The sequence below is a fragment of the Triticum dicoccoides genome, chromosome 3B, assembly GCF_002162155.2.
Source record: "Triticum dicoccoides isolate Atlit2015 ecotype Zavitan chromosome 3B, WEW_v2.0, whole genome shotgun sequence".
NCBI lineage: Eukaryota > Viridiplantae > Streptophyta > Magnoliopsida > Poales > Poaceae > Triticum > Triticum dicoccoides.
The window spans coordinates 677,097,629-677,112,908 of NC_041385.1; the positions used below are offsets into that span (position 1 = coordinate 677,097,629).

General features: G+C 48.3%; 1 protein-coding gene across 1 annotated transcript; it reads right to left on the reverse strand.

Annotated features, from left to right (window-relative positions):
- Window positions 1–1,138: 1,138 nt before the first annotated feature.
- On the reverse strand, window positions 1,139–2,499 carry LOC119281813 (cytosolic sulfotransferase 5-like). Its single transcript, XM_037562238.1, has one exon. It carries the CDS (start codon window positions 2,328–2,330, stop codon window positions 1,299–1,301), a length of 1,032 nt encoding a protein of 343 aa, XP_037418135.1. The 5' UTR covers window positions 2,331–2,499; the 3' UTR covers window positions 1,139–1,298.
- Window positions 2,500–15,280: the final 12,781 nt, after the last annotated feature.

The following is a 15,280-nucleotide window of genomic DNA, read 5'->3' on the forward strand; positions in this document are numbered from 1 at the left end:
GGAAGGAAACCAGTACGTGATGTTCATTCTTTCTCTCTCCACATGTGCTTGATTTAACTAGCTTTCAAAAAAATTAAAAAGCCATAACTCTCAAACCGCGCATCGAAATTCAGATCCGTTTCCATCGTTGAAATCCTCGCGTGGAGATCTTTGAAACTAGATCCCGCATGGGTATGTTCCGATGAATTTTTTTTATGTCAACTTCGGTGCAATATGGTGCACTAAAGTACTGCATTGTACAACTTTAATACTACATGGTGCAACTTTTTTTAAATCAGCTGACTTATAATTTAGTCTAGTTGTACACACATTGATGTTTTAGTTGGCTTATAATGCAGTCTAGTTGCACACATATTGATATTTAGTTGTCAGAAGGACTAGTTGAACACACACATGCTCAGTTAGCTTGAAATTTAGTCTAGTTGCACACATATTGATGTTTAGTTGGCAGGACATTAGTTGCACACACATATGCGTAATTCACGCGGCAATGTAGCCTAGTTACACACACATTGATATTTAGTTGACAGGACTAGTTACACACATATATGCTCAGTTGGCGCGGCAATGTAGTCTAGTTGCACACACATTGATGTTTAGTTGGCAGGACTATTGGCACACACATATGCTCAGTTGGCGCGGAAATGCAGTCTAGTTGCGCACACATTGATGTTTAGTTGACAGAAAGACTATTGGCACACGCATATGCTCAGTAGGCGCGACATATAGTCTACTTGCACACATGTTGATGTTTAGTTGGCAGGTAAACTAGTTTGTCGAAACATACCCATGCGGGATCTAGTTTTAAAGAGCATGTCGCGAAGATTTTAACGGTGAAAACAGATCGCAATTTCGATGTGCGGATTAAAAGTTATGCCTTTTTAAAATTCTAAAATCACAGATAAATGCATAGGAGAACAAAGTCCATGCACCGAAAGATATGGCTGTGTTGCTATCTAATGCGTCGCGGGGAAATGATTAGATGAGAAAGATTTTCTGATTAGGAAAAGGGACAAAAAAATTTCTTAAATAACTGGTCGCTTGCTAACCATACTGGGCGGCTGGGCGCCCGCTAGACGCGTCAAAAAAAATGCTGCTAAGTTGCGAGCTATTGACACAGTAGTGAAGACACCACGTGATAACGATATTCATGTATATTACTGTATGGTAACACTTCTGTTATTTCCCTTCGCATGTTTGCTGATCAAGTTATCATGCCTGACATTAATAGTACAATATTTTATAAAAATGTTGCGCAAGTCGTCCTTATTTATATAGCATCTGCCATCATGAACCCACTAGTTCTGATCTGCGGTTGCCGGCGTCAACGCCAACCCCGATCCTCTGAACTTGCTATCGGTGATCTCATCGATCCTTCTAGCCATCTCCGGCGTCAGGTGGTTCTTCCAGTCGCCAACGACGCCGCGCCGGAAGAATATGTTGTTCGCCACTGAAGACTCGGTCATGTCCGTCTTCCCGGAGCGGTTCACCTCCAGTCCCGCCAGGCTCTCCATGGCGCATGCCTCCACGATCTCCCTGTCTACCCTGGCTTCCCGCTCCTCTGACGTGAACGGGCGCCCGAGAAACGCAGCGAGCCGCTTCAGCTGGCCGAGGGTGTCGGCGGCGAGCTCCTCGTAGGTCAGGAATAGAACCTGCTCCGGCCTCTCCACATGCCAGCGCCAGTAGCCCAGCACGTGCTCCCAGAAAGGCCCGAACAGGGAGACGCCGTCGCAGAACTGCTGGAGCGCCTCACCGAGGTCCCACGGCGACGGCGCGAACCGGTTCCAGAAGTGCCAGAGCGACACGAAGCAGTCCTTGGGGTCCCGGCACAGGTACACCACCTTGCAGCCGGAGGCGGCCACGGACTCCGGCAGCGACCGGGACGGGATGTGCGTCATCAGGAGCCGCGGCGCAGGGAGGGAGCTCAGGTCTGGGATCCGGCCGTTGCTGAAAACCTGGACCTCGAGGAAAGGGATGAGCTGGTGGGGGCTGTGGGCTGCGAGCGCCGCGATCGCTGGCCCGTCCGCGGTGCGGCGGAGGGTCGCAAACAGGAGCGCCTTGAGCCAGGTGGTGCCGGACTTGGGAAAGGTGGAGAGGAAGACGTCGGTGTCGCACGCCTTGAGGTGCCGCTTGATGACCATGGCGTTCACGACGGCCGGCGTGAACGCGTACCAGCCGTCTGGGTGGTGGGTGTACGGGCGGCCGATGCCGCTAGGCGCCGTCGGGTAGGTGGACACGACCTCTAGTAGCTGGTCGTAGATTTCTTTGTGGGACGCTGCCTTGTCGTCGGCTTTGGGTGCAGAGGAGGAGGATTGTGGAGAGGACGCCATGAAATTTGATGGATGTCTCTTGGTTCGTGAAGGCCCGTTTGTACAGCGCTCTACTTTCTGCAACGAGAATGCCCAGATGTTTCCCTCTCTGTCCCTCTCAACTTTTTCTTTTTTTCAAATTGGCCCTCTCAACTTCGATAGGCGGAACTCCTTCTACCGTGTTGGGATGCCTCATCGTCCAACCACCTCCTTCTAGCATTCAGATGATCAGGCCGCCGGAGCCTCACGACACACTTATGGAGCTTCGGGCGAGGAGCCAGTTCAGGCGTGCCGAGCGGCGTGGGTTTGATACTCTGATAATTATCACGGCATGGGCCTTGTGAAAGCAGAGAAACGCCCGGGTGTTTAACAGGCCGTCGCAATTCAAGAACCCTACGCAATTATTGTGCCAAATCGCGAAGGAGGTGCAGAATCTTAGGACCGCAGGGATAGGAGTAGGAGGTCTATAACAATTTGTGAGAGAGTAGCCTAGTTTTTGTTTGGTTGGGGTCGGCTGGCTTGAATGTTCGCATTATACGCTAGCTTCTTGCAATTAAACTTTCCGCCTTTTATAAAAAAATAAGGTACATCTTTGGCGTACTCTTGAAAAAAAAAACATTTTCCACCATTATTCCCATTCGTGCCAACTATCAAAACTAATCTAAGGCAGTATACAGGACTTTTGAGTATACTATAATCTAAGGTTTCATGACTTAGCACCAATACCTTGCTGGTAAGAGCAACTCTAGCAGACCCAGCAAAATCCTGACCCGCAAAACGCGTTTGCAGTTCGACGTAAAATTTGTTTTCGGGTCGAGAACGAGCGCGGCGATCGGAAACCGTAGAGGAAACTGTATAATTTAGAAAAACAGATTTGCGGGAGAAATTGCACCATAGTAGTTCATCATCACATACTACATATATTAGTTCATCACATGATCAAACACTACAAACATTAGTTCATACTACATACTACATCAGTACTAGTACTAGAGGTGGTGGGGATCTCACGGCGGCAAGCTCGCGGCCACGGACGACGCCGTGGAGGAGCTCAATCCTCCTCCCAGAGCTGCCGAGGTCGATGTACTTCTCCCTCTGCTCCTCGCGGATGCGCCGCCACTCGTCGTCCTTCTCCTTGGCGGCGAGGTTGGCCGCGACCGCCTGCTTGAAGACGAGGCCTTCAAGCTCCTTGTGGTGGCGCTGGCGCTGCGCCCCCTCGCGCAAGCTCTGCTCGGCAATGGCGGCCGTGACGAAGTCCTCCGGCCCGATGACTCCGCGGTTGCCGAGCTCCTCGGGCTCTTGCTAGACGGGGACTTCCTACGGCTCCTCCGACCACTCCCTTTTCACGGGGAGAAGGCCCGTGCCGGAAGAGGAGAAGCTCCCAGCATAAGAAGAAGATCTCGCCACCATGGACGAGCCCGCGGCCGAGGATGGCGTACGCCCGTGCCGATGGTCGTATTTGTCCGTCTCCCGGACACAGAAGCTCGGCGGCGGCGAAAGGCCGCGGTTGGTCCACTTCCTCGCCCCGCGCTTCCGCGCGCCGTCCAATCGGATGCGCCTCTCGCGCTCGGGGTCGCCGCCGCCGCCGGATCTGCTCCCGGAGCCGCGTTCGGAGCTCCACATGCGACCCCACATGACATATGGAGGCGGAAGGGGCTCGCCGGTGGCGAGAAATGTGCGGTGGGGAGTGGGGAATTACGCGAGGAGGCAGCGGCAGGGGGATAGGGTTTCGACCCATAAACGTGTCATGAACCCGTAGATATACTGGTCAAGGTGGGCGGTTTGGGGCCGCGGTAAATATTTTTACGAGCCGAGCGAATATACGGGCTCTGTTCTGCCCAGAAAATCGGGCTGAGCCCGTATACTCGCTCGAATTTTGTGGGTCAGGGCCTTTTGCGGGGTTTGCTAGAGTTGCTCTTAGTAGGGGTGCAAGGCGGCGTCCCGCAAAAGCTGGCCAACATGCTAAACTAGCACAACATAATCCGAAAATCCAACTCGATGCCCAGGCTCATCTGCTCCCGATCAGAAAAAAATCAAAACAAATGCTAGAAAAATTTAAAAAAAAATCCAATTTTTTGTGTGGTAGTTAATTTGATGCGTGAGGTCCGCTCCAAATTTCAATTCATTTGGACATCTGAGAAGCTCTCGGCAAAAAAAAAAACAAATTGGCTCAAAACAGTAATGAACAGTAAACTTTTTTACAGACCCTGATTTTGTCTTTTTTACCGAGAGCTACTCAAACATTCAAATGAGATGAAATTTGCAGTGGACCTCACGCATCAAATTATCTACCACATATATATTTTTTGGATTTTTTAGTATAATCCAGCTAGAACTGAGTTTCTGCTTTTTTGTATACGGGGACGGGTTCGGACGCCGCTCTACACCCCTGCTGCCAAGAGACCTCTTCTAAAAACAATAAATTTGACCTATTGCATCCACCTCAATTATTATGCTGCGAGATTCCACTGGTAAAGCAGTCTACAAGATTTTTTAGTATACTAAATGTCATCGTGTTCTCGGTGGTGGTTTCGTGAGGTAGCACGAATACCTTTCTGGCAAGTAGGGATGGAACACCAACGTGCTAAGCTAGAACAGTATAATCCAGCTAGGGAGTTTCTCCTTTTTGTATACCCAGCTGGACAGGTTTGGGAGAACTCTTCTAAAAACAATAAAGTTATTGTGATAAATTTGACCTATTGCATCCACCTCAATTATTATGCAGCGAGATTCCAGCATACATGTACACCAATCATGTTACACCAATCATTGTATTCCTTCTTTTTTTTGGAGAGTTAATCGTATCCCTTTTTGCATTTCTAATTGCGTACTTCTTATTTTTCCTTGAAGTTTACAACAGTCGTGTATACACATTCTTTTTTTCTGGAACGAAGACGTTAGAGGCGTCCGACTTTAAATTAATAAAGCCACTTGGCAGCATTCATACAAGGTTCAAAGAGGAACGGAACGAAGCGAGGATAAACAGTTACGCACGAACATCATCGCACACACAAGGTTCAGAAGCACGCATGCTTAAACATATCAAACATGGTGCGAAACCAGCCAGTTGAGGCCTTGCCAACAAAAGGCTTTCCCAAAAGCATCTCATCCGTGCATCGATTCTTGCCTTGCAATCGTCCGAGTCGTCTTGATACCGTCATGGCCTCCATCATGCGCTCAGCATCGCGCTCCTTCCCTAGCGGTATCCACGTCTATAAAAATAGGTGGTATTTGAAGATCACATCAGCGGGATGGTTAGAGAATTTCTTTTCAGTCGTAATTTTGGTACGAGTCGTCCACAGAGCCCACAATAGCGCCCTTACGCAACGCCAAGCTATTCTAGATGTCACATCCCTAGCTTCTGGTGCTACCTAGTGTTTGCATCTTGTTGTATCATGTTTAAATTTTATTTAAGTTGAATTGGGGATGACAGAACCCCCAGCACCCCCCTTAAACCAACTAGGATTTACTAAAATCATTTTCAATGAACCCAAAATGCCCTACTAAAATGTTCATCATCTTTGCCTTGGTCTAGAACCTCTGACAAAAATGGTGCACACTTTTCTAGGACAACAGAAGGTCACTGGATTAAATCATTAGTTAATTGCATTTGGGCATTTAAATGCTAGTAAATATTTTAAATGTTCAAATAATCCCAAAGCAAAATGTTCCATGTTGGATATATTCTAAACATTGGGCATGCACAGTTTGGTGATTTTTGAAAGTGCCTAGATATTTTTAGTAATGCCACAAACTTACAGAACAAAGAAAAATAGAAATAAAAGAGAGAGAGACAGAAGGACCTACCTGGGCCACTTACCTGGCCAGCCCAGCCCACTGGCCCGGTGCCAGTCATCGCCTACCTTTGCTAGTAGGCAGAGGAGGCACACCGCGACGCCGCCGAGCTCGCCACGCCACCTCCCTGCCTACCTGGCTGCCTCCTCCTCCCCCTGGACGTCTTCTGCAGCGCCACGCCACCCCCTCGGACCCCTCTCACTCTCCCCCGTCCTCACCCTCTTCCCTGGATCTCTCCCTCACTCACCCGAACGTAGCCGTCGCCACCGACGAGCTCCCCCACGGCCACAGCCATCTTCGAGCCCCTCCGACGCGCCCCCGAGCTCCGCCGTGACGCCCCCTTCCTCTCCACCGAGCCGCGCCCCGCCGGAAGCCCTGCAGCGTCGTCCACGGCATCGTCTTCATCCTCTGGCTGTCGGCAAACTCTTCGGGGATTCGCGAGCTCCAGTCCCTCCCCGGCCTCGCCGTTGCCTCTACCGGATTCGCCGTGAGCCCCTACCTCTTTCCCCTCTCTCCCCATGCTCATCCGTGCCTTCTAGCCACCATGGCCACCGGAGCTGAAGCTCACCGCCGGCCAGCCATGTCGCCGCCGTGGCCACCTTCACCTAGAGCCGCAACGGAGCGCGTCACCGTGCTCAGGGCACTCCCAGGGGCACGTAGCACACACCAGCGCCTCCCCTAGTGCCCTGCATCGCCTAACCCACCGTTGGCCGAACTCCAACCGCCGCCACGAGCTCGCTTCCGACAAGCTCGGTCCACCCCAGCTGCTCCCGCTTGCCCCGTTAGATGCGCCTCGTCGCACTGCACCCGGAGAGCCTCTCCGCCGCCCATTTGGACGCCCGTGGGCGATTGCCAAGCCTCGCCGGCGTCGAGTCGCCGGTGGGTTTGACCTCGTTTGACTCGTTTGACCTGGGGTTTGACCCCCCCAGGGTCACTGACGTGCGGGCCCGTCTCTGTTAACCTTTAGTTAGATTTAGGTTAGTGCTAATTAACCCTGACAGTTAGTTTAGACACTAACCAGTGGGCCCAGGCCCTAATTAACCTAGATTAGTGCTAACGTAACACTAACTAACCCTGTTAGTTAGCTGTTACACTGACGTGTGGACCCCACCGGTCAGGTTTGACCTGGACCAGCCCCGTTGACCACTGACGTCACCCTGACGCACTGCTGACGCAATAACTCATTTTCTGGAATTATTCTTTTACAGGAAATTCCATAAAATAACCAAAACTTCTAAAATTCATAGAAATTCAACCATAACTCCAAATTAAATAAATTATATATGAAAAATTATCAGAAAAATCCAATCTATCCATTTGTACTAGTTTCATGCATGTTAGAGCAACCTAACCTTGCTGTTTAGATGAAACAAGATAATGCACTTATATGAGTTCATATTTTGGGTTTGCATTTGAATCCTTGATTCAAATGAACTCAAACCACCCTGCTTATAGTTGCATTAGCCCAACACACTCATTTTGCCATGTCATGATCATGCATCATATTGTGCATTGCATTGATTGTGTTTCCTTCTGTGTTGCCGGTATTTGTCCCCTCTCGATAGACGTGATACCGATGATGAGATCGATGACACCGATGAAGAACTATACTATCTTCAGAAGTGCCAGGCAAGCAAAACCCCCTTGTTCATTCCGATAAAATCCCACTCTCTCGCTCCTGCTCTATTTTACTACATTAGGACAACGACGATACAACTGTTACTTGCTGTGGTAGTTGAACCCCTTTATCCTCTGCATGACCTGTCATTGCCACAGTAAATAGATGAAACCCACTAGCATGAGTAGGAGTTGTTTCAGCTTTGATGTGCCTACTCATTCATGCTTGTTGTCATGCCTGCTACTGCTTAGAGTTGAGTCAGGTCTGATTCATCAGGGATGAATTGGAATGTGGTGTACATGTCCTACTGTGTGTGGTCTAAGAGTGTGAACACGATTTGGTAAAGGTAGCGGTGAGAGGCCATTTAGGAGTACATGGTGGGTTGTCTCATTGCAGCCGTCCTCAGGAACTGAGTTCTATGTTTGTGATCCATGAACAGTTACTACCACACATTGGGCTCCGGGCGCTCCAAGCTCTCACGGCTTATTAATCAACTTGATCTCTGTCCAGGAGTTGCAACTAGTTTCTGGTGTTTGTAGGTAGTGTTAGTAGTCTACCAAGTGGCACCCGGTACAGGTGGGCTTGGGACAGACTAGGCACAGGGGCGCGGTGTACCAAGTGGCACCCGAATGGTGGACTTGGGAACCCTGCACACATCGTTTGGGGCCGTGAGCGACACCCCGGCCGGATCTCCTTGCGGATGGAACCCGAATAGGCGATAAACCTGGACGAGAGACTTGTGTGGTTAGTCAGGTCGTGGCCGACACCCTCGCTGGGCTTCCGCTTGAAGGTTGCCGAGTACATGTCGTGTAAACGGCGGTAAGTGGTGAGAGCGTGTGTGAAGAAGTACACCCCTGCAGGGTTAACATTATCTATTCGAATAGCCGTGTCCGCGGTAAAGGACTTCTGGGTTGCCTATACAGTTCATAGACAAGTGAAAGTGGATACTCTAAAATACGCAAGATAAGCGTGAGTGCTATGGATGGCGTTCTCATAGGGAGACAGGAGCGGATCCATAGTGGTGTATTGATATGGTGAATATGTGGACTCGTGTGCGCCACCTCAAAAGAGTTACTTGGAGTCGTAGTTTAGGATAGCCACCGAGTCAAAGCTGGCTTGCTGCAGTTAAACCCCACCATCCCCTTTGTTGATAATGATGCATATGTAGTTAGATCTGATGTAAGTCTTGTTGGGTACATTTGTACTCACGTTGCTTAATTTATGTTTTTGCAGAGAGACTTCAGTCTCGCTAGTAGTACCGCGTGGACTTCGATGTTTAGCTTGTTACCTCAGCTACGATCTTGTGCCCTCGGCAGGATCTGGTAGATAGTCAGGCTTCTCAGCCTTTTTCATTTGTAGATGTCTATACTCAGACATGTTAAGCTTCCGCTTGTGCTTTGACTTGTATGCTCTGATTGTTGGGTCATGAGACCCATGATTGTAATATCTCACTCCTCGGAGCCTATTGAATAAATACTTGAGTCGTAGAGTCATGTTGTGATGCCATGTTGTATTTGCACATATCGAGCATATTGTGTGTATGTTATTGAAATGCTTGGTATGTGTAGGATCTGACTATCTAGTTGTTTATCCTTAGTAGCCTCTCTTATCGGGAAATGTCTCCTAGTGTTTCCACTAAGCCATGGTAGCTTGCTACTACTCCGGAACACTTAGGCTGGCCGGCATGTGTCCTTCTTCGTTCCTGTGTCTGTCCCCTTGGGGAAATGTCACGCGATGAATTCCAGAGTCATGATAGCCCGCTACAGCCCGGTTCACCGGAGTCCTGCTAGCCCAGTGCTACAGCCTGGATTCACTCGCTGATGACCGACACGTTCGTTGTTGGGTCATGTATGCCTGTCCCTGTAAGTTAGTGCCACTTTGGATTCACGACTAGCCATGTCAGCCCGGGTTCTTGTCATATGGATGCTAGCGACACTATCTTATACGTGAGCCAAAATGAGCAAACGGTCCCGGGCCAGGTAAGGTGGCACCCGTGGGAATACCGTGCATGAGGCCGCAAAGTGATATGATGTGTTACATGCTAGATCGGTGTGACTTAGGATCGGGGTCCTGACAGCTTTGGTATCAGAGCTTGACTGCCTGTAGGATTACCAAGCCAAACTGGTCGAAGTTGAGTCTAGAAATTCTTTAGTTATATAAGGGAATTGATTGTGGGATGGAACGTAAGGCTCTTTTTACTCCTTTACCATGTGCCGTTCTGATCTGGGTCATCTTATTTTTCCTACGGGGTTAAGGAACTAGGCTTTCTCTTCTTTCTATCAGGATCACGTGTTGCTAATCCATAGGCTTATAGGATTGTTGGATTCAAGCCTTAGTTCAGTTCCTATTATTTCCGTGTACTCATAGTCGATCTCGGAACCTTGATATTATGATGATTGAGTGGTTATGCCACCATTTTGGTAGCATGTCTCAAATCTTTTCGAGCAATTATAGCCATTATGTTGTCCAAGTCATGCCAGGTTTCTAAACAGTCTGATGTATTTGAAAATCCCTTCCTCCCGTTCCTGATGTCCTTTGGCCAGATTAACCACACCAACTAGTGTGTTGAGGTACTTCATTGCCTCGGTATATATGTTGGAGCTAGTATTATGACCCTAGGTGTCTTAGAGTACCACCTAGTACGCTAGCCATTATTTGTGTTCCCAGTGTGATGATTCTGGCCTTTATTCTCGAAAGCATCCCGTGATGCAATTTAGTTAGTAGGTATTCTACTCCTGGGTTTTTGAACCCGAGATTCACCCTACCTACTTCTTGTTGGTAGTATTTGCTAGTTCCTTTAGGTTATTAGTTACCTTTGCATTAGTCCTCGAGGTCCATGGTATTTCCTTCTTCCAAATACTATGAACCGTTTATGGCAGAAGTTCTTTGAACCAAAAGATCACAACAAGAGTGCTCTTGATGAGTTCTCCATTCTATATTGTGACTCTGCCAGCTCTACCTTTCTGCATGGGTTATCCGGAAGAAATATGTTGAACTTCGTTCGACATGCTAAACCATGAATCCACAACTCAGAAAATCGTGTGTTCCTTTGAGTTGTCCCTCTTTAGTTGTCTTCTGACCCTCGTCTATCAATTGATAGTGAAGAGTATGTGTGCATTCGTTCATCGATGCCTATTACTCTTGTGGTCCATCAAGCCATTCTATTCCAGAGTGACTAGGAGAAACAAACTCCGGTACCCTTTTCCATTTCCAGGATTGGGTCAAAGCAGTTGTGTTCCGCAGATCAAGTTGCACTCTAGCTTCTGGTCTATTCTACCTTGAGGTATTACCATCTTTACATCAGGAATATCATTGGAATTGCACACCCTCTTATGAATTCTTGTTGCAGTGATACTTCTCGCCATCATTATTCATTTCTCGGCTTTCATGTTGTTGCAACCGGAATGCCGACGGGTGAACTATGATGTGTGAAATCAATACCCCTAGCAACTAGTTGCTTGGTAGTAAATGGACAATATTCTCATTCTTAGCATGTTGGTTATTGAATCATCATTCTAATATAGATTGTGCTACCTAGTCCTTATTTCCTGGTGCACTCTTTGATTGATGAGTTAGGATTTTGTCAAATCCTCGCTCGTTTGATCATATCATCTTGCCCTGAAAAGCAAGATTGTTCTCAAGCTTAGTGACATATCGGTGGTTCGTGATTTTCCGTATATCTTCTCGGAAGTATCACCGGGTCGTCACCCGACCGCTATGTTGAGCTCGTGATCAAGTTGGTTTCTTGTAAACCAACCTTCTCCAAGAATCTGTGCAGGATACCCCTGAGCTAGTTGGTTAAGCTAAACAACAACTTGGAGAGTTGGAAGATAAAAGCTTGTCTAACCTAGTTCATTTCCAAAGGGATATCTTGTGTTTGTGTGTTTGTTGTAGAAAGATGATTTCTTCATCGATTGGTCCTCGTGATCAGTTGTTGAACCTATTGTCTTATCAAAACTTTGATTTGGGTGTGGACTATCCTCAAATCAAGTCAGAACCAACGATATTTGCAATGTTGTCTTACTCGTGGTTGATCCCTCGAGCATACACCATTATATCTTTTGGGTATAACCAATGCTATCACTTGTTCACATAATTATGGAATTCCATTTACATGGAAATCTTGATGACTTGTTGTTGAGCCCATCAGCAGCATTTTGTCTCCTCTATCATTCGTGCTGAACATCCAGCTAGTGTTGGAAACTTCTATAGGCATTATCTTCATGCTCCGTTCATGAAGCATGTGTTGGATGAAAGAAGTGACTTCCTCTGATTCACGTGCATTTGGTGCAAGTTGCTGCCGTGAGTTCGAGAAAGTTTGTTTTTGTTTCCTCTGGAATCGTCCCAAGTCAGTCATGCATGTGCAAAGTATACTATGGTTTGGTAGATTAATTACCTCCACTCCATGAGTATTCCGTAGCACACCAAGCCACTGATTGATTTGTTCAAGGATGAGTAGTTCAAATGCTATTCCCGAAGGGCCCAGAAGGACATGCACATGACTTCGTTATTTCAATGATGGTTCCCCACCCGAACTCGGTAGTGTTTTACCATAAGACTACTACGTGGTCATGCTTGTCTTGGACGGCGTGTCCACAGGTTTGTAGCAGAACCAGCTCATGTTTTGGAGCTTGCTATCGTAGTTTATTTCCTGAGAATCTCACAACGTCATCTCGTCGATTTGTGTTGCAAACTTTCTTTTCAGACATGCTGTCTGAATTATCCTGTTACCAACCAGATCTGAATCTCAGGCAGATATGATGGATGGAACTTCTTACAGGAACTATGATATAGGTTCCAGTGAAGTGGACGCACCTAGCTGGAATTACTATCATTGTAGTATCTTGATTAAGCCGTTTGGTCACTACCCATAAGGATTTCATAGGATTTACTCCCAAGTTGTTCCTTATGGATTTTTGTGCTTCCGAAGTCCGACCTTTACTTGATGGCCATGTTGATGTTTTAAGCATTGACCATGGTACCTAGTACATCAAGGAGAACATTAGAAGCGGAGTGCTAAATGTCTCTCGGTCGATCATCCAGATTTTGTTTCCTTGGCATTGCTAGGGTGAAATATGAGAAAGTGTTGTCTTCCTTTCCATCTGCATCCTCCATCGTTATTCATCATGGTAGTATGTAGTTGTATTAACATTCTTTTCATATATGTTGGTAGAACTATGATGATTATGGAATCGCTCGAGTTCTTGAGAGCACGCGCAAGCAAAATCATTCCTTGTGTTGTTTTCAACAAGGTAATCCACATCATCCATTCTAATTCGGGTATGCCATTCTACCGAACCCCTCCAAACGATCGCTCGAGAATTGCCTTAGGCTGGTATAAAGAGTTTCAATGATCTATGAATCAAAGGTAATTCTTTTTGCCACTTAAGGGGATATTTCTACAAGTCACCTTCCCTAAGGTGCCCCGTTATGGTATCATGGCAACTCAACTCCTCGCTACGTTGACAACCGTTCACCACCCTCTTAAGTGTGGAATTGGTTTCTACCTAGTGAACCTTTGTCATCTGTCTCACTCCATCCCTTCAAATGTATGCTTCGTGTCTCAGCTCGGGAGATGTTGCTATGTCTCATTCCATGAGTTGATCCTAAGTTGTTCGACCTTAGAGAAGATCGATCCTTCTAGAGTCTTTCTTTCCCTCTCATTGTCATGTTAGTTGGAGTTCTCAGAGCAAGACGACGAGACAAAGATGGTGATCGAATTAATGCCCTTATGAAGTGCCACATGGATCGTGAAGATTGTGTTAGTTTGCGTCCCCCTTCATCTTACCCTACGCTTGAATCTCGGGACGAGATTTTTGCTTAGTGGGGGTGAGTTGTCACATCCCTAGCTTCTGGTGCTGCCTAGTGTTTGCATCTTGTTGCATCATGTTTAAATTTTATTTAAGTTGAATTGGGGATGACAAAACCCCCAGCACCCCCCCTTAAACCAACTAGGGTTTACTAAAATCATTTTCAATGAACCCAAAATGCCCTACTAAAATGTTCATCATCTTTGCCTTGGTCTAGAACCTCTGACAAAAATGGTGCACACTTTTCTAGGACAACAGAGGGTCACTGGATTAAATCATTAGTTAATTGCATTTGGGCATTTAAATGCTAGTAAATATTTTAAATGTCCAAATAATCCCAAACCAAAATGTTCCATGTTGGATATATTCTAAACATTGGGCATGCACAGTTTGGTGATTTTTGAAAGTGCCTAGATATTTTTAGTAATGCCACAAACTTACGGAACAAAGAAAAATAGAAATAAAAGAGAGAGAGAGAGAGAAGGACCTACCTGGGCCACTTACCTGGCCAGCCCAGCCCACTGGCCCGGTGCCAGTCATCGCCTACCTCTGCCAGTAGGCAGAGGAGGGACACCGCGACACCGCCGAGCCCGCCACGCCACCTCCCTGCCTGCCTGGCTGCCTCCTCCTCCCCTTGGACGTCTTCCGCAGCGCCACGCCACCCCCTCGGACCCCTCTCACTCTCCCCCGTCCTCACCCTCTTCCCTGGATCTCTCCCTCACTCACCCGAACGTAGCCGTCGCCGCCGACGAGCTCCCCCACGGCCACAGCCATCTCCGAGCCCCTCCGAGCCCCCGAGCTCCGCCGTGACGCCCCCTTCCTCTCCACCGAGCCGCACCCCGTCGGAAGCCCTGCAACGTCGTCCACGGCATCGTCTTCAACCTCTAGCTGCCGGCAAACTCTTCGGGGATTCGCGAGCTCCAGTCCCTCCCCGGCCTCGCCGTTGCCTCTACCGGATTCGCCGTGAGCCCCTGCCTCTTTCCCCTCTCTCCCCATGCTCGTTCGTGCCTTCTAGCCACCATGGCCACCGGAGCTGAAGCTCACCGCCGGCCAGCCATGTCGCCGCCGTGGCCACCTTCACCTAGAGCCGCAATGGAGCGCGTCACCATGCTCAGGGCACTCCCAGGGGCACGTAGCACACACCAGCGCCTCCCCTAGTGCCCTGCATCGCCTAACCCACCGTTGGCCGAATTCCGGCCGCCGCCACGAGCTCGCTTCCGACGAGCTCGGTCCACCCCGGCTGCTCCCGCTTGCCCCGTTAGACGCGCCTCATTGCACTGCACCCGTAAAGCCTCTCCGCCGCCCATTTGGACGCCCGTGGGCGATTTCCGAGCCGCGCCGCCATCTCGGGCCTCGCCGGCGTCGAGTCGCCGGCGGGTTTGACCTTGTTTGACTCGTTTGACCTGGGGTTTGACCCCCCCCCAGGGTCACTGACGTGCGGGCCTGTATCTGTTAACCTTTAGTTAGATTTAGGTTAGTGCTAATTAACCCTGACAGTTAGTTTAGACACTAACCAGTGGGCCCAGGCCCTAATTAACCTAGGTTAGTGCTAACGTAACACTAACTAACCCTGTTAGTTAGCTGTTACACTGACGTGTGGACCCCACCGGTCAGGTTTGATCTAGATCAGCCTCGTTGACCACTGACGTCACCCTAACGCACTGCTGACGCAATAACTCATTTTCTGGAATTATTCTTTTACAGGAAATTCCAGAAAATAACCAAAACTTCTAAAATTCATAGAAATT